This window comes from Prionailurus bengalensis, chromosome E4 (assembly GCF_016509475.1).
Source record: "Prionailurus bengalensis isolate Pbe53 chromosome E4, Fcat_Pben_1.1_paternal_pri, whole genome shotgun sequence".
Classification (NCBI taxonomy): Eukaryota; Metazoa; Chordata; class Mammalia; order Carnivora; family Felidae; genus Prionailurus; species Prionailurus bengalensis.
The window spans coordinates 62,215,913-62,238,415 of NC_057360.1; the positions used below are offsets into that span (position 1 = coordinate 62,215,913).

Sequence of the window (22,503 nt, forward strand, 5' to 3'; positions counted from 1 at the left end):
TCATAATAGCTTGTTTGCTAGGTGATGACTGTGGGTAATAGGGCTGTTTTCGGTCCTCTCAGCAAGCTGGGGGGGGGGGGGGGGAAGGGGGGGGTGGACAGGTCCTAGGACTGGCAGTCCTCTTTAGACTGACACAGGAGTGCCTCTTGTTTTCCAGCGAAGCAACCCCCCCCCCCGCAACAGTAAAAATCCCACTTAATATCCTGTTCTACAACCCCGCAGTTCAACTGGCCTTCTGCCGCAGCTCTCCAAACTCTGATGACAAAAGTCAACTTCGAGTTCAGTTTGCCTAATTCTGTGGTCACAGCTGAAAATCTCAAGAAGCTATGAAGCACACAAGACGGGTAGAAGCCCGAGAAAAGTCAGCAGGGTGTGCAAAACAATGCAGAAAGAAACAATTCGCGACTCTCGCCACAAAATGTGCCCAATCTGACCAAGGCAAAAGCCAAAACCGAAACCGGGTGCCTTCTCTGGGAGCGTGATTCCCAAGAGGCAGGAAGGAGTGTAGTGGGCGGGGGGGGGGGGGGGGGGGGGGGGGGGTATGGCAAACCAGGAGGAAAAAGGGGGGGGGGCGGGGAAGGAGAGAGACTGTGAGTACAGCAAGACACTCTCTGCTTTCATTCTTGGTTCCCATGGACACAACCCAGAAGGAGCGCTGTGGGCCCCGCTCTGGGAGGGCTGGAAGCTGGCAGGCTTCCTTAACTCACAGAGCTATTTAGAGCACTGGGATTGGTGCCCGTGTCCAGGGAGTTAGCATGCCTGTGTAGGGGAGGTGGCATGGGAGAGAGCTTAAAGCGTATTCACACATTCTCCACCCCCCCCCCCCCCCCCCCCCCCCCGGCCTCTCCCTCCTCGCTCCTCAACACCAAACTCCTAAATTTTCTGAAGGAAAACAAGCGCATTAATCCAGTCTCAGCGCATTAATCCAGTCTCAGCCTGACGCCGCAAAAGATACAAGCAGCATTCTCCCGGTGAGCAACCTGGCTCTGTAGGTAAGTGCCACTCACCTGTCCTTTGTTTAAAGTTCAGTCTACACTTAGACTATAAAGCGAGCTGTCTTAACGCGTCCTTCCTGGGCCCTGGTCTTATCCTCCCTTTCAACGCCAAGCTTTCTCCTGCATTATTACCACCAAAGCTCCATCGATAGAGATGCATTTATATCCTGGGCACATAGTGTGCTCTTAGCGCCGAATATGTATTGCAAAGGACTCCAAGGCCAGGAAGGTGTGTCCAGCCTGTGTGTGCGCGATAGAGTTCCCCAGAGGACGAAGCCAGCTTGGGCTTGGGGATCGGGGGACAAGAAGGGCAGAGACCACGGGGCTCTGAAAAGACGGGTGAGGGCGTCCCACCCAAGCTCTCTCACCAGTGCCGCCCAGACTGCTGGTCTGGGGCGCCTGCACCGTTTTGTGACCAGTAGGTCCCGACCCTTCCCATATTCGAAATGTTGATTGTTCAGATTTGGTGTGGATCCTGGGATTCCACAGCCACAAGTCTGAAAGCCCCCTTGGGAGTAGACACTGTGACTCAGTCACCACCACCCTCAGCACTTAGCATAGCACCTAGCACCTGGTAGGCTAACAGGCTGCGTGGACCCATGCATGTGTGAATGAATGAACAGAAGGGGCCCCAGAATGTCTCCGCCTAAGTCCCAGATCCTCTCTAGACCCCCGAGCAGGCTTTTTGGGGAGGCTTCAAGGAATAGAAGGATCTCTTTTATTGGGTGCATCATGCCTTAGAGATGTAAAGCGTTTTCTATTTTTTTCCCAAAGAGTTATTCGTATGCTTGATCCTCACGGCAGTGTGACTGGGGCCCTGGGGGACCCTATCATCTATCGCTATCTTATTGACAAGGACACTGAGCCTCAGAGCAATGATTTTGCCCTCAATCTGGGAATCCATTAGGATAGGGCAAAATTTCCCAATGGTGTGACTTCATCAAACGCTGAAACCTGATTGAAAGCCAGGGGTCTGGGTCCCCATCTTGCTCTATCGGGTGAATCGCGGGGCCTGGGAGAATCTTGTTTTACTGGCCCTAGATCGGGAAGAGGATGGAGAGGCACATGGTCGGGGGGCCTCTGTATAAGCACTTCGATTTGGAGAGGAAGAACGCCAGGCAGGCCGACGCCAGGCTCAGCCAAAGACTGCAGAGACTGGAGCGGGTCTGCCTCTACCACATGAAGTCGCTGACCCGCGAGCAGAGACATTTCCAGAAGGAACTGCAGAGGCTGCAGGAAGGTGAGGCCTCGGGCTCTGGGTAAAGGCAGGGTGGCGAGCCATCGGGCTGAGGCCAGAGTGACACCGTCACCTCCTAGGAGGGCTCTCTCAGAGGCCTGAATCCCAAGGAAGCAAGACCCTGACCCGACCTGGATTTCAGGCTGCCCTCCCTTCCACAGCCCTCCTTCCTCGTGTACACAGCTCGCTGGAGAGGCTCACACGACAAGCCTTTTTGAGCTAATACCTCTCAGGCTTCCAGTCACCTCTGTGTTTCAGATGAGCTCTGCCTCGCTTAAGTTCTTCATTTCCTTCTTTCTTATGTCTCCTTCCGCTGTCCTTTCACTACATCTGGGTGGATTTGGTTTCACCTCTTTTTTTTTTTTTTTACACCTGGTCAACAACCATGGATTGAGCAACTGTTAATGCGCGCAAGCAAGCCGCCTTAGGAAAGGGAAATGAAAACAGCCAAAAAAAGACCCCGGGCTTAGCAACCACAGAGCAGTTATCCTCGAACTGATGGCCACCCTCCGAGAGGGCTGAGGACAGAGCATTCCGCCATTTTCAACCCATTTTCAACGCTCTCCAATGTTGGAGACACGGGGGGGGGGGGGGGCTCCTTGCCTTCTGGGCAAAAGGAACTTCAACGCTCTCCAATGTTGGAGACACGGGGGGGGGGGGGGGGGGGGGGGCTCCTTGCCTTCTGGGCAAAAGGAACTTCTCAACCACCCTTCTTGGGCTCTAACGTGTGTTCCCACTAAAGCCTGCAGATCTGGCTTCGATTAGAAAATTTCAGATAAGCCATTGTGGTGTATTGGTACTGTGTTTTCTTTGACTCCATAAGCCAAAGGGCAAATATTTCTGTCATTTTCCCAAAGAGGCCTCTTTACCTATAAGCTGTGTGCTCCCATTCTTGATAACATTGCTCTTCCAAAACACCCCCAGTCTCCACAGAATAACCCTTTCCAAATGTATACATCACTTAGAAGGCTATCTGGTTCCCAGAGACTATAGCGTTAAGTAGTGATAACAAAAATAATGTAACTAACTTCAAAAACTAGTTCCTAGTTCGTAGCTACTGGTCATCCCAGAACGAAGGACTACACAGTGGTGTCCAGAATCTCGGACTTTCCAAAGGTGTCTACACCATTCAGTAAAAATTGAGAAGGAGAACTCCCTTCTCAATGATCCCATTAAAACATGGTGGCTTGGGGCATGTGGGTGGCTCAGTCAGTTAAGCGTCTGACTCTTGATTTCGGCTCAGGTCACGATCTCACAGTTTGTGAGTTTGAGCTCCCCCTTGGGCTCTGTGCTGACAGCACAGAGCCTGCTTGGGATTCTGTCTCCCTCTTTCTGCCCCTCCCCCTCTTGTTCTTTCTCTCTCTCTCAAAATAAATAAAAATAAACTTAAAAAAAAAAAACATGGTGGCTAAGAACATAGACTCTGGACCCAGACTGTCAGGGTTGAAACACCGACTCTGTCACTTACTAGCAGTGAGGCCTTGGGTGGCTTGCTGGACCTGTCTGTGCCTCAGTTTCCTCACATGTAAAATGGGAAAGACGTTCCCTACCTTGTGACGTTATCTGAGGATTCAGCGAGCACTTGGAACAGCACCTAAACACACAATCAGTGTCATATAAGTGTTTTCTCCTAGGCCTTAATCAATCAGTCAATAAAAGATGATTACAGGATTAAACCTTGCTACTGCTTTGTTGAAAATTGCCACCGTTGTGTAGTTTATAGAAACCGCATCCATCCTTGAAATCATTAGGTTGTGATATTACTTCAAAATTCAGCATGCATGGGGGAGGGGAAGGAAAAAAAGAGTTAGAGAGGGAGGGAGCCAAACCAAAAGAGACTCTTAAAAAAAAACTGAGAATAAACTGAAGGTTGATGGGGGGGGTGGGAGGGAGGGGAAAGGGGGTGATGGGCATTGAGGAGGGCACCTGTGGGGATGAGCACTGGGGGTTGTATGGAAACCAATTTGACAATAAATTTCATTAAAAAAAAAAAAAAATTCAGCACGGAAAGGATCCACCCCAGCTCGGCAAAACTATGGCCCTTCTCACTGAAGGCAGGTGCCGGAACTCAGAAGCTCTAAAAATGCTGCAGGATGTTCCAGAGGAAAACCTGGCATCGTGAATCAATGTAAATGTGTTTAGGTCTACACAGCTAATATGTGGACACAGGAGTGAAGAGTCATGTCCAAACAGCTGGTCTGGGGATTATTTCTAACCCAGGTTGGGTCTGAAAGATGACTCAGGGCAAGTGGCTGAACTTCTCCGCTTTCCATTTCCCTGTCTTAAATGGTTACAACAAACTAGACTAAGAGCTCACACGCTGGCAAAGAATCTTCGAAGCCATCTGGCTGAATCCCACTTCCATTCTCAGAAAGGACACTGAAGGCCATATACCTATTTTCAGGGAGGGGGCGCTGGTCATGCAAAAGGCCAGGCCCCGAGGTAGCTGGCTGTGCTGGCTGAGTAGAGAGTTTGCCCCAGCGGCAGGGGGTGTGGGGAAAATCTGGACCAGGAGGCAGAAAACTGATTCAGGGGCCTCCAACTCTACGTCCTTCAGAACGTTACATCCTCTCTAACCCTCAGACTTTTAGATGGCAAAGTTAAGGGAAAGGGGAAGAAATAATATATATTAAGTCTCAGTATTTATCAGGCACTGTACTAGGCAGTGTTTTCCCATGATTCACTCACCAAAATTGTTACTGAGATTCAACTATATGCCAGTTGATGGACTGTCTAAAGTGCATATTCCCAGCCCTCATCTGTAGAGATTTGGATCGGCAGGTTGGGAACCAGGCTCAAAAATCTACATTTGCAACTGAGGTGGTACTAAGGCAGATTATTCTGGGACAGGTATTTCGTGGACCGGACTTTACAAAGCACTGTGACAGCTACTCCCATAGACGAAGGAACGTAAATGTGAAAAAAACAAAACAAAACAAAAAACCATGGTCTGTGCCCCTTCGATGCTCACATTTGATTTGGAAGGTAGCGGAGCTTGTGAAAAAATTGTGATACAAGATACTAATTACTAAATTAGAGTTATTTGCATAGTAGGGCACGAGTGTAAGAAGATTCCTGTGTCTGTCAAAGGAACTGAGGTGAGATCTCCCCAAAGAGGCAGAGGGTAAGCAGAATCTTAGAGGAGGGGGAGAATGAAGGGGTGGGGGGGTGTGGTTTGTCATGAGCACATGTGGAGTGAGGCCGCTCCTGCGAGAAGGAAGAGCACGTACAAACACATGTGCATGCGTGCACAAGGCTTGCTACAAACAGCCCGGTACGGAGGAGGCTAAGGGGCGAGGAGAAGATGAGGGAGGCGCTGTGTAGACGCAAAGCGGTGTAGACAGTGTCTCTGATCATGAAGAGGGTGATGGGTCTTCCAAAAGAGTTTAGATTTCACCCTATCGCGTCTGGGAGTGGGGAGATGACACATTCCCTCTGGCTGCAATGTTTAGGAGAATTCCAAAGCCCAGGCCTAAACTAGGGAATCGGCCAAGTGAGGAAAAGAAGTATTTTGCGATAATCAGAAAGTGGAATTGTCAGAGCTTTGTGATTAATTATGCGTCCAGGAGGAGCTAAAACCAGAGTCAAGAGTCTATTGCCTGGCACAGGGCAGGCATCCAAACAGCCTTGTGAGTTGGATAGCTGGATGCGTACAGGTGGCATGCCTCCACAGGAGAACCCTGGAGAAAGATCAAGTTTTGGAGAAAAGATACATTCATTTCTGAGCCTGTTGGCCCAACAGGGCTAAACTGCAGACGAATGGCCTGGGAGGGAGAAGTGGCTTAAAATCTCCTGGCTTATAGGAAACAGATGAAGTTCTTACATGGTTCAGACCTACACACATACAGGCAGGCACGCACACACTCAAGCAGGTGACGGAGGAAGAAGGGCTCACAAAAGACTGTCTCTTGTCTCGACTACCTTCCAAGGCAATGATCGGATGAAACAGTGTTAGGAGATGAATGTGAATTCTAGTCCCCTCATCTGGACGTGTTCCCTCTGCCCGGTGCCTGCTAACCCCAGTGCAGGTTCAGGGAACCCACTCCCATTAAAGCAAACCGGTGCAAGACTTTCAACCCCAAGTGAGCGACTCATGAGGTGTCTTGAAAACTAACTGGGTCCTCCACAGCGACCATGACTACAAGATGCCGAAACATTTACTCCAAGAGTGAAAAACCCACTTAATCATAGCCAGCAGTTGCCACTCGTGGTTTGGGCGAGAAGGAGGTCACATAATTGAGGTGAATGAAACAATAGGGCGCCATCTCTGGGTATCGCTCACACCTATTTTGCCTTGAAAACACCAGGCTTGCCACATACAACATTCAAAAGCAAACCCTCCATGGGCCTCACAGCCGGTTTAAACCTCTGATCTCAGTGTTTCTAAATCCCTATTAACATGTTGTAGATCGCGCCACACTGGGGAATAGCTGTAAGGTTTTCTGTCTTCATCCATCATGGCAGATCAGCCTTATGTGTATGTGGTCAGAGGGTATTCACATGCTCCTTCTTTGCCCAGAGTCCAGCATCCTTTCCCTTCTTCTCTTACTAGATTAGTTTTTAGGGCTTCCATAAGAGAGAACCACTAACTGGGTGACTTATTTATTGTCACATGGTTCTGGAGGCTACAAGTCCAAGATCAAGGTGTCCGGAAGGTTGATTCCTTCTGAGGCTGTGTGGGAAGGACTTCTTCTAGGCCTCTCTCCTTACAGTGTCGATGGCTGTCTTTCCCCTACATCTCTTCACACTGTCTTCCCTCTGTCTGTGTCTGTGTCCAAATTTCCCCTTTTTATAAGGCTACCAGTCCTATGGATTAGGGCTCCCCCTAATGACCTCATCTTAACTTGACTATCTCTGCAAAGGCCCTATTTCCAAATAAGATCACATTCTGAGGTGCTGTGGGGATTAGGACTTCAACATGTGACATTTGGGGAAGACACAATCAACCCATAACACTTATTCATTAACTCAAAGCAGATATTGTCAAGAAAAAGCTCTCCTCTGATTTGCGGAATGGAATTCAGAAGAGACCAGAAGACGTCCTTGTGTCCTCACCACCAAGAGGGAAGAAGCATGGAGGTCCACACACTAATAACGTTAGGTAAGAAAATGCTTGCTAAACTCATGGAGATGTCATTGAATCCCTCTTCCCAACTGACCTCCCAAAGTCATCCTCTCCCTGAGAAAATGCTGCCTTTTCTCCTTAAGCAACAAGACACTTCCCCATTCTGTGACCACCCCCTTCTCAGCCACTTCATTACCTCAGCTGATACCAACTGAAGGGGACCATGGTCTGACAACTGGAAAACTCAAAATGTAGGCCTTCTTGTTGTTTTTCACAGATCTTTCTTCTTTTTACCTCCTTCCCCAGAGTGCTGGCCACCAACATGACCCAAGAAATGTACAGAACTAAGTCCCAGATGCCTCTTTTCCATCACGCTGGCTTCAAAGACGCCATGAAAAGCAAAGAGCAGTCGCTATCTCAAAATTACAGAGCTTCTCACTTCACAGCCGAGAAGCCACAAGCCCAAGAAAAAGATTTTATGAGCCCACCAAAAGGCAAAGACTCCAACAAGGGCATCTCTATTCTGTGTCAACATCAAGACGTCTCCATCAACACCCTAGACCAAGGCCCTGGTTCCAGCCCAGTTTGTGAAAGTGGAACAGCACACATGGATGAGACCAGACCAAAGGATGTCAGCCTAAAGCCAGACCCCAATGCTGGGAAACAAAGTCCCTTGAATCCCATGGAATGTGCAAGAAACTTGAAAGGCGAGTCCGTAACACCTACCTTCTTAGAGCTGTTTGCTAAGGTCAGAAATGCCCACTACCTCCGGCACAGGGTCCCCCCGGAGTCTGAGAGATTGCTTAGCATTGGGGAGATATTCGGGCACAAGGAATCCTTACAGCCCAGAACAGGACAGGAGTGCAAGAACAGGGTGAGCATCTAATTTCCTTCCTCTCTAACCACCTAGTGTAACCTCACAATAACTTGCTAAAAAGATGTATTCCTCAAGTAATTGTGTATATACATACACATATATAGGTACACACACACACACACACACATACATATATGTCAATTTTATTTTAAACCCTCAGGTTTTTCTTTTTTTTCCCTTTTACAGGGATATAATCTCTCACTGAATGAGCAATACAAGTATACAAAAAAGGAGGGGAGAGATGAATCTTCTGACAACACTTTAAGGGGTGCGCATATGTCACGGATGTCATCAAAAATATGAATCTACATCGACGACTAGGCTTTTCTCGAAAGGAAAAATATGAAGGGTCCTGCTTACGTTGGCCACCCTTTTCTTATAGGAAGTTCTTATGGTGCCACCTTCTGGCACAATGACATAGCTCTTCTCTTCGAGTTCACATCTAACGTCCATGCGGGGAGAGGGACTCCGTTGGAAACAGTTACCGTCACGCGGTCTATAATTAAAACCTGCTCTCTCCTGCCACAGCCCTGGGCTCATCGGGAAGTCCTTGCCTCACCTCTTTCCTTCCCACGTGGCTCCGTTTTAGCTTTCTCATTCTCGTTTCCATGTGCTCACATCACACTTTCTGGATCCTAGCAGCAGAATAATACACAACTTACAACATTTCCTCTACCATCTGACGTTTCTCTCAAGAAGCAAAGCAAGAGAGGAAGGCGGGCCGGGGCGACAAAACCGATTCATGGATACTGGATGTATTCACACTGGCCCGTGACCAAGCTAGCAGCAACAGGGTCACATAGTTTACAGAACCCCTCTGCAAAGTGCCCCCAGCCCTTTCTTTTACGTCCTTCCTTCGTTCTTCCTCCTTGTCTTCTGCTTAAACCCCATCTGTCTCCATTACAATCACCCTCCAAGGGTGAATTTCCAAAAATGATTTACCCTACTTCTATGTGAGCCTTTTCTCTGGCTCAGCCACCGGAGGACGGGCCCTCACCAAGGCAGCCGGGAGGGTGGCCCCAGCCTGAGCCTCTGCTCCACAACGCCATCAAATCCTCCACTCCAAGGACACCTCCGTCTTGTGAGCTCGAGAAATAAACATTCTGCACATGCCTCCTCATAACTGCGCTTGTGTCTTCATAGACCTGACGGGCCCGGATCTGTCTGTGCTTCAGACGCCAGTATTTTGGACACGCTACTTTGAATGGCATGTGATGCATTGCCACAAAATTGTGCATTTCCAGGGTGGCTTAGTCGGTTAAGCGTCCCACTTCGGCTCAGGTCATGATCTCACGATTTGTGAGTTCCAGCCCCACGTCGGGCTCTGTGCTGACAGCTCAGAGCCTGGAGCCCGCTTCGGATTCTGTGTCTCCCTCTCTCTCTCTGACCCTCCCCTGCTTGTACTCTGTCTCTCTCTCTCTCTCTCTCAAAAGTAAATAAAAAACATTTTTAAAAAAAGAAGGAGGAGGAGGAAGAGAAGGAGAAGAGCAGTTGAAATCCCGGGGCTTCACAAGGCATATCAAGCTCCAGGATGGCTTGTACCCAGTCATCCTGAAGTCGCTCATTCATACCCTGGTCTCAGCTGGGGAGACACGTGCTCCCCAAAAGACATTCGGCAGTGTCCAGAGACAATTCCAGTTGTACAACCCAGGCAAGGGGTTTAAGAAACCCCAACCTATATACCGTTGCATTAAATCTTTGCAAAACCCTCTGAAGGGTAGGAAATCCGTGAGACGACTGCTTCTGTTTTACAGAAAAGAAAATCGAGCCTCATGATAAGCCAAGCGACTCTCTCCGTTCCAGAGTGTGACTGAGGCACAAAGGTCAGGACACTGCTTTCCTGTCCTAACTTCTCTCTCAAAAAGGGGGTGGCGGGGAGGGGGGTCATGGCACAATTGTCCAATGGCTTGTGTCCTCATTTTCACTTTGAAATACTTTCTCCCTATAAATAAAAATCTTAAACAATCAAATTAGATAGAAATGGTGAAAAGGAAAACTGAGTACTTCAATTTTGAGGGAATATGACACTTTTTACTACATCCATTCATGTATTTAGAGATATATTGAGGAGAATGTCTTCTCCATTTAGCCCCCCTGCCCATGAGGAAAAGGGGGCTTTCACCTTGATACCTGAACCCATCCAATGGGAGGGGATCCATGCTTCACCTGTAGGCAGAGGCACCTGGAAACTCTGAGGTGATTGCTCAGCCTCTTACCCAGGGTCCCGAAGTTCTGGAGGCTGTTGAGAGGGACCCCAAAGGTTCCCACAACCCACGGTGATTAGGTAAGTTGCTACCAGTAACTCTGGAGCAGCAGCCCCCCTGAGGGTGAAAGCCCCAGGGGCAAGGCGAAGGGAGGAGAACTTGGAGGGCGTCGCCCGCACACCAAGAACCCCAGGAGAGCAGAGGCTCAGTCCAACCAAACAGAAGTCAATGGTCCCACATCACCAGCAACAGCCACCAGCATAGCAAGAACTGCTGAAAAACAAAGGAAAGCCAGGACGCCTGGGTGGCTCAGTCGGTTGAGCATCTGACTCTTGATTTTGGTTCAGGTCATGATCCCGGGGTCGTTGGATCGAGCCCTGCCTCAGGCTCCACGCTGAGCATGGAGCTTGCTTGAGATTCTCCCTCTCCCCCACTCATGAGCTCTCTCTCTCTCTATAAAATACATTTTTTAAAAAATTAAAAAACAAAGGGAAGCCAGGGAGGTGTGAGCCAAGTCCTTCCCTCGCCTGACCCGACCCGACCCCAGCCCTGTGCAGGTGTTGGGACACTGAGGGCAGAAGGAGGGAGACAGAGGAGGTCCAACCTCACACTTGTGCTGAGCCCAAGCTGCACTGGGGTGGGGAAGAAAGACTTTAAACCGGACAAGGACCCAAAGTGATAATATCTAATGTGGTCAAAGAATGTCTACCAGAGATGAAACTTGTAAAACAGAAGTGACCGGAAGTTGTCAGATCAGACTGAGGTCGGATTAAGCCAAGCTGGTAGCAGTTACCGGGAGAAGAGCCCCCCACCCCACCCCATCCCATGGTTACACATCATCGAGCTGGGATTTCTCAGTCTACTCTACATGGAACAGCATCGTGCTGAGAAACATTCAGCAAGGAACACACGTGCTTATTACAAACCTCATCTCAGATGGGGCTGGGGATGTGGCTCACCTGAGACTTATAGGAGAAAATTTCCTAATTAGATGTTGTATGAACTAGGCACCAGTCCTCCCATCGTCCTGCCCCTGCCGTGAACGTGCTCTGGGTCCCAACAGCTGCATCACTTAGAATCTGTGGATGAGATGTAATGTAATCAGTTCAATTACTTTGAATTGCTCAAGTTTAATTCCCTTCGAGTTGCACCACGAAGCTGGGCCAGGAAGAAACCTTCCCAGGAAAAGGAAAACACGTGCAACTATACATATAAAGACTCCAAACACACTTAACACACGTTGCTTGGAATCAAACCCAATGTTAGCATGGGGCTTCTCAACTCAAAACTATTTGTAATAAAATATTATTCCAAAAGTGTGTGACAAAGAGAAAATGTAGGCGAGCTATCGATAAAGATGTCTAATTCTGCAATTCACTGCTGGGAATCTTTTTTCATGTTTATTTAGTTTTGAGAGAGAGGAGGAGGAGGAGGAGGGGCAGAGAGCAAGGAGGACAGAGGATCCGAAGACAGCTCTGTGCTGACAGCAGCGAGCCCGATGTGGGGCTCGAACTCACGAACCGTGAGATCATGACCCGAGCCAAAGTTGGAAACTCAACCGGATGGGCCACCCAGGCGCCCCACTACTCGGAAATTTTGAACACTCTTGCTGAGGACTATTTGTGCGTGTTGAGGCAAAAGAAATGAGACAACAGACAATATGTTCAAAAGCAAAGGATAAAAGCTAAGACTGCAGGAGGAGGTCTGACAGTGCTGGAGAAGCCACCGGAAGTGGGAAGTAGGCTCCTACATGGCCATCACTGTGGCCTCAGCCTGTTCCCCACTTCAGGCTAAGCCCTAGCAAATAGGATGGTATGAGCAGAACAATGAGCGATTCCAACAGTTGTCTCAACATCATTACATAAAACGTTAGGTCGAATGTTGTAGAATATGCACAAGCATTCATATTTGAAAGATAATTTCCCTAAAGACTTTTCCTTCATTTTCTTAGGGGGTACACACTCACACAAACAGTCACACACAACACTCTTCTAACCTGGCCGTGAAAGCCAGGTGCCCCATGGTCTCAGGGCACCTGGGCTGGTTCACTACAAATGCTCCCACGAACAACATGGCAGCTCTCGGCATGTGGGTGGGAGGTGGTGGTGTTTCAGGGAGCTTCATCCTCAGTTTCAGATATGAGATGTGAACAGTCGACCTAATACGCGTTTCACATTCTAGCAAATTTGGTAAAAATTTTCAGCAGTGTCTTCATCCAGGCCCATCTGGAAGTGAAAGCAAAAATAGATATAATTTGGTCTTAAAATTAAAGGAAAACAAGATTAATAAAATTTGGATTAAAATGGGTGGTATTTAACATGTATAGGAAGGGTGGAAAGCTATAAATTGGAAAGAGACCAGTGAGTTGGGCTCCTCTAGGAATTACTGGCAAACTGAAAACATATGATCTCATGGTCCCAACCCTGTCCCTTACCAGGTCAGCTGGGACCCTCAGGAGCAGAAAAGCTGACAGATCTGAGCTTTGCTGCCCGTAACGCCCTTGTTTTGGGGCAGAAGCTAACTACTGGTGCCATGACCCAAGAAGAGACAAGCCCCTATATTAAAAACACAACAGGGACCTCAATTCTGAACTCAAGACTCATTCATAATTATCTGAGCAACTATAAGTATAAACTTTTTTCCTATTACAACTGATTCTCAACAGACATTCCTTCAGTATAGAAAATAAGCAGTAATCGTTGGGGTACCTGGGTGGCTCAGTTGGTTCTGTGTCTGACTCTTGATTTTGGCTCAGGTCATGATCTCACTCTTGGATCTCATGGTTTGTAAGTTTGAGCCCCATGTCGGGCTCTGGGCTGACAGGGAGGGACTTGCTTGGGATTCTCTCTCTCCCCCTCTCTCTGCCCCCCCTCCTCAAAACAAATAAATAAACATTAAAAAACAGAGAACAAGCAATAATTGTTCAGCCATATATACTATACTTTTGCCCCAGAGGCAGCCCAGCAGAGGCTGTAAACGATCCACACTGAGGAAATAATTCACACTCTCTGAAATCCGACTTAGAGTGATCAGAACCCCTAGGGTGAAGGGTTCTACAGCTCACCCCCACGTTACTGTTTAAACCTAAATATCACTAAAAAAAACAAAGAAAGAAAGAAAAGAAGCCTATGTTTGATAAAATAGAAATAACCATCTTATTTATACTCATCTTGGAGTTTTTCATAGGATGGGGTTGGGAAAGGCTTTGGGTATGAAGCAGTTCAAGCTCAGTCCCAAGGCATAAGATGACTTCTTCAAAACAAACAGAAAATAAAAATACTCGCCTTCAGTGACTCTCCCACCAATAACCTGGGTCTAGAGTTGTTCTAGAGTTTTGGCCTGGAGTCCGGTCTAGAGTCTAAAGAGTCTAGACTCCATGTACACCAATGACCTTCCCTCGTAAGGAAGATGGGAGGTCTGAGCACCTAACCTTGAGAAGCAGGGGTTTAGTTATTAGACTGATATGATTCCCTAGAAGGCATTCCCAGAGATGTTGCTGAGTGCCAGAGGAAAAAAAAGGACCCTGGGCTAAAATAAGTTTGGGGGGACATGGGTTAAACAATAAAGACAAGAGTCTCTCTCCAAAGGGACCTAAGTCTCTAATGTGCTAACGTTATGATGAATGTCTGAGGGGAAATTGTGTTCCCCTAAATGACACAATCATGAAATTTTTTGTGCATAAATCATCTTCGGGTGCTGTGGTAATTTGCTAGCCGCACTTTAGAAACATTGTCTTGGAATAAAAACTAGATTGGGAGAGTTTTGTTTTTTCCTCAGGTCAGTCTAAGAGTCAACCAAGAGCTTACAAATTCCAGATGACAGTAGCACGAATGACACTTTTTGTAGAGACTATTTTCCTTTCAGGTGTCCCTGCTTGTGCGCGCGCACACACACACACACACAAACGTCACAATGGCCTCACTCAAAAAATGTCTTCGGGCAAAATGACAAAAATGGTAAGAAGGCGAGGCAATGTTTGTGGCTGTTTCAGCCACTTTATATAGGTTACATGTGTTGGGCAGTAATCTTTGCTTCATTTCACAGGTGAGAAATCTGAATTCTGGATCCTGCATAGGCAGTAAATACAGAACCGGGATCAAGCCTCTTTCTGCCCACATTCCATAACCTTGCTTACTTCCACCCAAAAGCTCAACAATAATAATCACTGACTCCAAGCACTGGGCTAAGGGCAACCAGCACAGGCGCTGGTCTCGTGGAGTTTGCCATTGAGGGGAATGAACAGACCCAAAGACAAATTCAGCTAAGATTGGCGTTGTAGTCACTATTGGGCTCTGTTCTCTAACATCTATTCTACCCCAAAGGATCAAACAAAACCAATCATGGTGACTCTATTCTGTCTGCCAGGAACTCATTCAGGAAAGGGCATGTGACTCGATCCTTGCCAATCAGACATGAGGAGAAGTCAGCCAAGGGCTCTGGAACAGGTCTCCCCAGTCCCAAGAAAGCAACACGGAGAAAACAGTTGTGCTCGTCTTTTAGACGCTGTCGTACCTGCATGTGATTCCCTAAACGGCTGCAATCGTCCTGCTTGAGACTGAGGAGGAAGCCCAGTCAGTGAGGAGCAGGAGGCAGAGCTGGACAAGTGGGTGGGAGGCAGATCATAAAAGGCTTTATGTGTTGGGTGACTATATAATTTACCACCCAACCCGGAGCACTTCTGAGAGTGAGCTCGAGGATGCTACTAATAAATATGCTGAGCTAACAGGCACAAAAGGGACAGATCTTCTTGTATCCGATGCCAAGGAGTGTGGGCTTTGCCCGGGTCTGGGCACTGCACAGCTTTTAAGGAAAGGAAGGCAGCTTAGTTACACCTTGCTGGCCACAGTGGGGAGAAGAGGTTCATGGAACAGGCCAAGAATTGGGATAAGGCTGGAGGCATGTCCATAGTAGAGAGGTGGAAGGACTGACCATGGGCATGTCGTCGAGATGAAAAGGATGAACAGTGTTTAGAAGGAAAATAACTAGGAGAACCTGGAGGCTGAGTAGCTCTGAAGGAAGAAGATGGGATTCTGAGGATGGAATCCAGTTCCTGGCATGGACGTCTACATGAAAGATGGTGTCACTTCCCAGGACTGGGGCCACATGAAGGCCACAGTCCTCACCTCACCCCGGGGAAGGCCTCGGTGACCAAACTCTGAAGACTGGGGTAGGCTGAGCTCCCCTGGACCCGCTGAAGAGGCTTGTGTGTGAGATGGCATCTTGAGGGGATTCGTAGAAAGTAAATTAGGGGTGGGGGGCAATTGTTTGTTCTGACAAAGATTAAGAATGAGAGAAAAATGTGAGGGACAAGAATCAGTTAGTGGCTCCTCTATCAGACTGTCGACAAGGAAAGACTGAGGGCAACATATCGTGACGTGTCTGAGGCCCAGGACACATCAAGGAGACAAACTCTCACTTCGTGCCTGGATTTTAGATCACATGCATGCTGTGACTCTGTTCAAATCATTCCCTTTCTCCCCCAGATCAATCTGTCTCTCCCTCATTTCCTCTCCTTGTTGTCTTATCAGTTTTACTAGCATTAGGGGGCCCAACTTTTATTACGCATTCCAATGCCCGGCCGAGGCAATGTATGCAATGTGGTGTTACTGGCCGGGGGATAAAATGCCCACTGCCTTATTCCTTGGGAATTCATTAACTCATTCATTTAACAAATACCTCTACTGAACACCATTATGTGATAGGTCTGTCATTTCATCACAGAGAACAGAAAACAAGGCATGATCAGTGCATGTCCGGCCAACTTCCAGGCTGTTTGTTCATGCCTGTAATCTAATCCAATAAGGACATCTGATAGGCTGGTGTTTGTCCAGAAAACACGCCGCTCTCTCTCCTCCCAATTTCCCTTCCAAATCGATGACCTTACGACGCACTCTACAAGAGCCACAGAGAAAAACATGAAGAGGCTAACTGAAGTTGGCCTTGAGTGTGACCACGATCAAATAATACACGGTTTCTGTAGGCCAACGATGAGTTTTCTCTTTTCCTATTATAGCTCATCTTGCAAAAAGACCCTTCGGAGCCTAAGAAGACCTTCCCTCTTTCTGTAGGCACTGTCGTCAGTGCCTTCAAAACCACAGCGTCTATCGCCAACTCTCATGGCTGGTGGTGCTCAAAGCGAGAGCGGCCTTAGGATGACTCAAAAATAGTTCACCTCTTAAGGGAAAACTCCTTTCAGTTAATGAGAGCTCTCCTATTTGGTCATTCATTCAACGTGTTTTCTATTGGCTACTCTCTATAAAGTCCCCGTCCCAGGTGTTGGGGACACAGAAAACACCCATAAATAACCCTCCCTCTTGGAGCTTTTACTCTGGCAGGGACATCAAACAGTAAGACAGTAATTATTCAACTAATGTTTTAATCACAATTATGATGAGTGCTAGGAAAGAGTACAGGGGCTAAGAAAGCCTGGAACAGGGGACCTGACCTCATCCGGAGAGATAAGGAAGGCTTCCCGGAGGGAAAGGAGACGTCGCCAAGGGAAAAGGGGAGGTGAGTTTCTAGAAGGAAGATGAACCTGAGATAAGGGCCTTAGATGAGAAGAAGCATGGGGTTAGGGGATCCCTAAGGAAGAGCAGTGTGGCTGGCGCTTAGAGAGAAGAAGCACAGAAAGGTCTGGAAAAGTCGTAGAGGAGGCAGTTTTCAGTTAAACAGTGTTCACGTAACTTACAGTTGACCCTCGAACCACACAGGTTTGAACTGCGTAGGTCCACCTATAAGGGGATTTTCTGTGATAAATAAGGTACAGTACTGTACATGGATTTTCTCTTCCTTATGATTTTCTTAACGTTTCCTTTTCTCTAGCTTGCTTTATTGTAGGAAGACAGCATGTAATACATATAACATACCAAATGTGTGTTAATCGACTGTTTATTTTATGGGTAGGGCTTCCGGCCAACAGTAGGCTATTAGTGGTTAAGTTTTGGGGGCAGTCTAAAGTTATATGTGGAATTTCAACTGCTTGAGGGGTCAATGCCCCAGCCCCCGTGTTGTTGCTCATGGGTCAACGGTACTTTGGGGGGATTCATACCACTGCCTCGAAGGCCTGCGATCATGGTGAGTGGACCAGGAGACTCAGACTTTTGCTGGCACGGGCACAACCAGAAAAGAAACAGGAATATGTATGACTCATTCCTACCGAAGCCAAGGGAGGGAGTCTCTGGTGCTGTTCACCTAGTACCTGACGGTGAGCAACCTCATAAGACCCTTATTCTTATATTTGTCATCTCTCTGGTGATTGCATGTACCTGGAAAATAAGCCAGAGGAAGGAAGTAGGACCAACTGATGAGCAGTGTCCTCGCAAGTTACTTCAGGGAAAAAAAGTCCCATCACGGCTGTCTCCTGCCCTCGGGCTTATGGGATATAACTTAGCACAGCCTGCGTCGACACAAGACACAAATCCCTAATCTCCTGGGACTTGAAAATGGGCTGGGAAGACATGGATCTAAACAGACCCCTCAACCATAACTAATTCAACATGTGTTATAGACACCGCTTGGCATAGAATTATTATTCTGCTAGTTTTCCGAGTAAAAATGGAGACCAGTCACATCCAAAAGGCAGGTTAGACAGATAATAAAGGGCTAAGCCTTATGCCTACTAGAGCACCTCATCCTTTCCAAATTACCAGAGGACAGCAAACTACATCCCTAACACAAGCTCAAACGCCGATGTGAGTAGAGATATACATATGCACAAGCATGTACGTTTATACATATGGAAATAGGCACATAAATATTCATTGCCATATTTCATCTGACCCAGGATACCATATTTTATGACATGAGCCATTATTTTCTAGTAAGAAAGAAAAAAAATGCTGCCAATTAAACTGACATCCTGTTGACTGGAAGACCCATCACAATTTCCAAGAAGTTAAAACGTGAAAATGTAAGTGTTAGAATTGAAGAAACGAGGTCTCTCTGAGGGTGTATACTGGGTGCGTGGCACACACCTACTTTTTTTCATGTCTGTGAGCCTGTCCACAACCAAACATCATGTTAGAACATAGTCTTGGGTGATTGTCTCCTGTTGCCCAAATCATAAGAGATCGGAAAAAGATCACATCGGCACATTTCGATTGTGCTGACATCCCTTTATTCCCGCTGAAGCCCCACCGGATGCATGAAGCCTTTCCCGACGGATCGCCCTTCCCATCACTGCTAGAAGACCTGCGTTCATGCTACGCGATCCCAAACTCGATACAGAAAGTCTGATTTTCACCTCTCACCATTTCTGTTTTCAGTGGTGTTCCAGCATCAGGAATAAAGGTTCTTGCAAGTGTGTGTGTGTGTGTGTGTGTGTGTGTGTGTGTGTGTATGAGGGGGAGGGATTACTGGGGACCACACTTTCTATCTATCCCAGGGAGTTTTAGCAAGTACATCCGTAAATACCCATGCTCTTGACTTGTTCTCCCCCCAGCGCTCTAAAATGCAAAGTGTGAACGCTCCCACTAGGTTGCTTATTAGTGTTACTGGCTCTTTTCAAAAAGAGAAAGCCTCATCAGAAAATCGATGCAAGATTTGTCACTCGGACGACAAATCTCCCTTTCGGTAAATCCTTTACTTGGTTTGAATCCAGCCACCAAGTATGTTTTTATTTATTTTTGAGACAGAGAGAGACAGAGCATGAGCAGGGGAGGGGCAGAGAGAGAGGGAGACAGAATCTGAAGCAGGCTCCGGGCTCCGAGCTGTCAGCCCAGAGCCCAACGTGGGGCTCGAACTCACGGACCGTGAGATGATGACCTGAGCCGAAGTCGGACGCTTAACCGACTGAGTCACCTGAGAGCCCCTCCAGCCACCAGCTATGAAGTATTAGTTAGGAGTAGGCACTACCGAGGTAGTGGCAGAGATGCAAAGAGAAGAGTGACACTGCTCTTGGACCCCCTCCCCGGGCCAGATGAGGGCTGGAGGCTGCTCACAGAGAGGCTGTGGGGGGGCAGACACCCCATCGTGCAAGCATAATGCCCTGTGATACAAGACACATATGTCACAATGCACGTGACCCAAGAAAGGTTTGGGCCATAATGGTAGCTGCTTCGGGGTGACGGTGCTGAAAAGGGTTCTGAGGCCCTAGAACTCACCCACCGATCTGTGCCACCGGAAGGCATGGCTGGGAAGGAATTCACAAACAGCACAGCTGAGCAAAGAGTGACAGGTCACTCATTAACAACTTGCAACATTTTGGTCGTTGGGCCAGGGTCACGGAGAGGCAACACGGTTACTATGCTAGCATGTTTCTTGCCAGTTTGTTTGTAAGCATCCTCAAAAAGGAGAAACATTACGACAACAATAAATATACAGGAAGGACAGCAGTCTCCAGAGTGTATTCACAGGGCATTCTCGCCACAAGATGCTCTCAAAAAGGGGATCTGCGACCAAATGCATTTGGGGTGCACCGCATCGTGGGATGGGGGGAGGGACCGCCGGAACATGGGATTAGCATAACAAAGATCCTGGAGGTTTCGCGGTAAAGAATTCCCATGGAAATTTCCCTTTTTTTGTTACTGTCTACCTTCCCTCCTTCCTTCCTTCCTTCCTTCCTTCCTTCCTTCCTTCCTTCCTCCCTCCCTCCCTCCCTTCCTTCCTTCCTTCTTTCCTTCCTTCCTTCTTCCCTCCCTTCCTCCCTCCCTCCCTTCCTTCCCTCCTTCCTTCTTCCCACCCTCTCCCTCTCCTCTCTCCTCTCCTTCCTTTCTTTCTGCCCTACTTGCTTTTATTACCAGCCAGCATTTTGCAGCAGAGTAACATTCCTACAGGACACGCAGGGGAAATAGTTTCTCCGTTGATGTTCCCTCATCCCCACATTTATATGTTCCCCCGAGCCAAGCAACCAACATGAGGGAAGCAGGCCGTTCTCCCAAGTGCTAAGTGCTCACGACGGTAAATGCTAAGAGGCTCGCGCCGCGCGTGGAACGCTAGCTTGGAAAATCCTGCGTGGGCGGGACTAGACTGTCAGACAAAACCCTTCTGGGCAGGACCCACTGGAATGGGTAGGATAAAGGCAAAGTAAACTCTGAAAACTCTTAAAACTTTCAATTTACATAAATATCCGCTATCTTCATTTCCCAGACCTGAAATGCGTCTATGATCCACAGTGAATGCACTTTTATACGTAAAACATACTCCTTATTTGCCAACAGTATGATGGGCCCCAGCAGCAGCCGCATGAAAGGAAACAGGACTCCAAATTTGGACCCCTGCACCGTGGGAATAAAGGCCCTGAGGGCAGGGGGGCAGGCGCTGTGAGCATCTGGAGTCATCGGATACCCACTAAGTCATCAGTATCTGCAAGTTACCTCGGCCTTTCGGCTAAGATCAAGTGCAGGAAACGTTCTCTTAATTTTCTGTGAAACCGAACGTCGGGTTTGACCACCACGTACTGCGTGTCCACTCTGTGAAAGGAGGCTGCAATTTGAAAGAAAGGCTCTAATCCCCAGAATCTTCTAGTATGAAAACACTGGCAGCTATCCGGTGCCTTTACCTAGGAAATGGCTGGGGGATGGGCCGTGTCCCCAGAAGGGGGAGCTTCTGGCCCCAGAGAAGCCTCAAAGTGAGACGCTTAGCCAAGGTCCCCTCACTCCAGAAAATTCTGCCCCTACAATGAACAGCATAGCATTTTGTGTGCATAGCCACTTACTGTATTTCATATAAAGGCTTGATCTTCAGTGATACCCACAGCCAAATTGCTCTACTGTTTTATCTAGTTTAATCGTGGGTGATTTATCTTCATTACTGATCATGTACCTTTGAAACTTATGTACTATTTGTCACCTTGGTTTCCATTCATTTTAAACCTAAATTTTGATCTATTTTTCATAAGCACGATAATAATCCTGTTACATAATTACAGACCATATGATTATACATAATTACGTGATATGATTATAACTATCATATATAACCTTACCGTAATTATTTTCAGTAACAAAGTATGCTAGTCTTCATCGTCTTAACCTTAATTCTTTTCCTTGAAGTGAGGAATAGAAAATGCTGACGTTCGTGAGCTAGCCCGTGTTTGGCCTCCGCCCTCAATAAAAGAAGTCCGAGGCCTTTCTTCTTCCCTAGTCAGTGGGACAGAAGTCTGTGATCCCTTAAAGCACAACTCCTATTGAGTTCCTTGGGTTGTTTTGTTTTTTTGTTTTTTGGGGGTTTTTTTTGGCTTTCAGGCTATCACAATGTCCCCATCGGGGCAGAATTCATCAAGGAAATCTAGTTCCTTGTGTGGTTAAATGAGAAGCCCCTAATATCCTCTGGGGAAGGTCAGGTAAATAGCCTTAGACTCACCATCACGGCCCTTGGCAACTCATTATTTATTTTTTACTTATTTATTTTAATAAACACTAATATAGCAGTACCTGCTGTATGCCAGATACTGTTCTAAGCATTTTATAAATACTGACCCAGAACTTGCCCCCAAAAGAGTAATGAGCCCCACCTCAAGGAGCGCCCAGAAGAGCTGAGAGAGCTATGTTGCCATCTTATTTTTAGAACATGCACTAAGTCCCTCGGCAAGGAAATCTCGGAACAAAAACTCAGAGTCCCCAACACATAAATCAATATTAGAAAAAGAACGAGAGCAGAAAGTCACAGCCTCGCGGGCCCCTCCCTCGTTATAATTGCATTGCACCCGCTGTTCTGACCCCTTCCAGAACTTTCTGGGAGCAAAAGTTTACCTGATGAACCCAGGGGAAACACCAAGAAGCAGTAGTTGGTGCTGGAACAATGGTTCCTGAAGTGTGATCCAGGAAACTCGGGCAGAGGGCCCACGAGGTCAAAACTATTTCCACAGCAATACATTACTGCCTTTCCACTCTTTTCTCTCACAAGTATATATAGACCCGAAGTTTCCAAAAGCTCCATGACGTGTGGCTCCAGGACATCGCCCAGAAGCTGCTGGACCTCCGGCCGCCTCTGCCGGTCCGCCCTGTGGGATGACGGGTGACTCACACATGACATGAAACAAAGGGAATGAGCGGACACACTGAGCTCACCCAGAGCTGGCCTGCCCCCAGGCCGTGCAAATTCTCTTTCCTGCGCCCGTAAGGCAGGCTCTGCCACCAGAGCGGAGGCTGACGACATGCATCCGTGCAGGGTGATCTCAGTTCACA

General features: G+C 47.7%; 1 protein-coding gene and 1 long non-coding RNA gene across 2 annotated transcripts; one reads left to right on the forward strand and one right to left on the reverse strand.

The window, feature by feature from the left end:
- Positions 1-530: 530 nt before the first annotated feature.
- Positions 531-9,294, forward strand: CCDC190 (coiled-coil domain containing 190). Its single transcript, XM_043567551.1, has 5 exons — positions 531-992; positions 2,037-2,235; positions 7,210-7,333; positions 7,604-8,171; positions 8,361-9,294. The coding sequence occupies exons 2-5, from the start codon at positions 2,049-2,051 to the stop codon at positions 8,475-8,477; spliced, it is 996 nt and encodes a 331-aa protein (XP_043423486.1). The 5' UTR covers positions 531-992; positions 2,037-2,048; the 3' UTR covers positions 8,478-9,294.
- Positions 8,697-22,503, reverse strand: LOC122475606. The gene is made up of 4 exons (XR_006295254.1): positions 22,069-22,503; positions 12,375-12,603; positions 11,338-11,457; positions 8,697-8,809 (listed from the first exon to the last, which is right to left on the reverse strand). It is a non-coding gene; the product is annotated as an uncharacterized LOC122475606 (long non-coding RNA).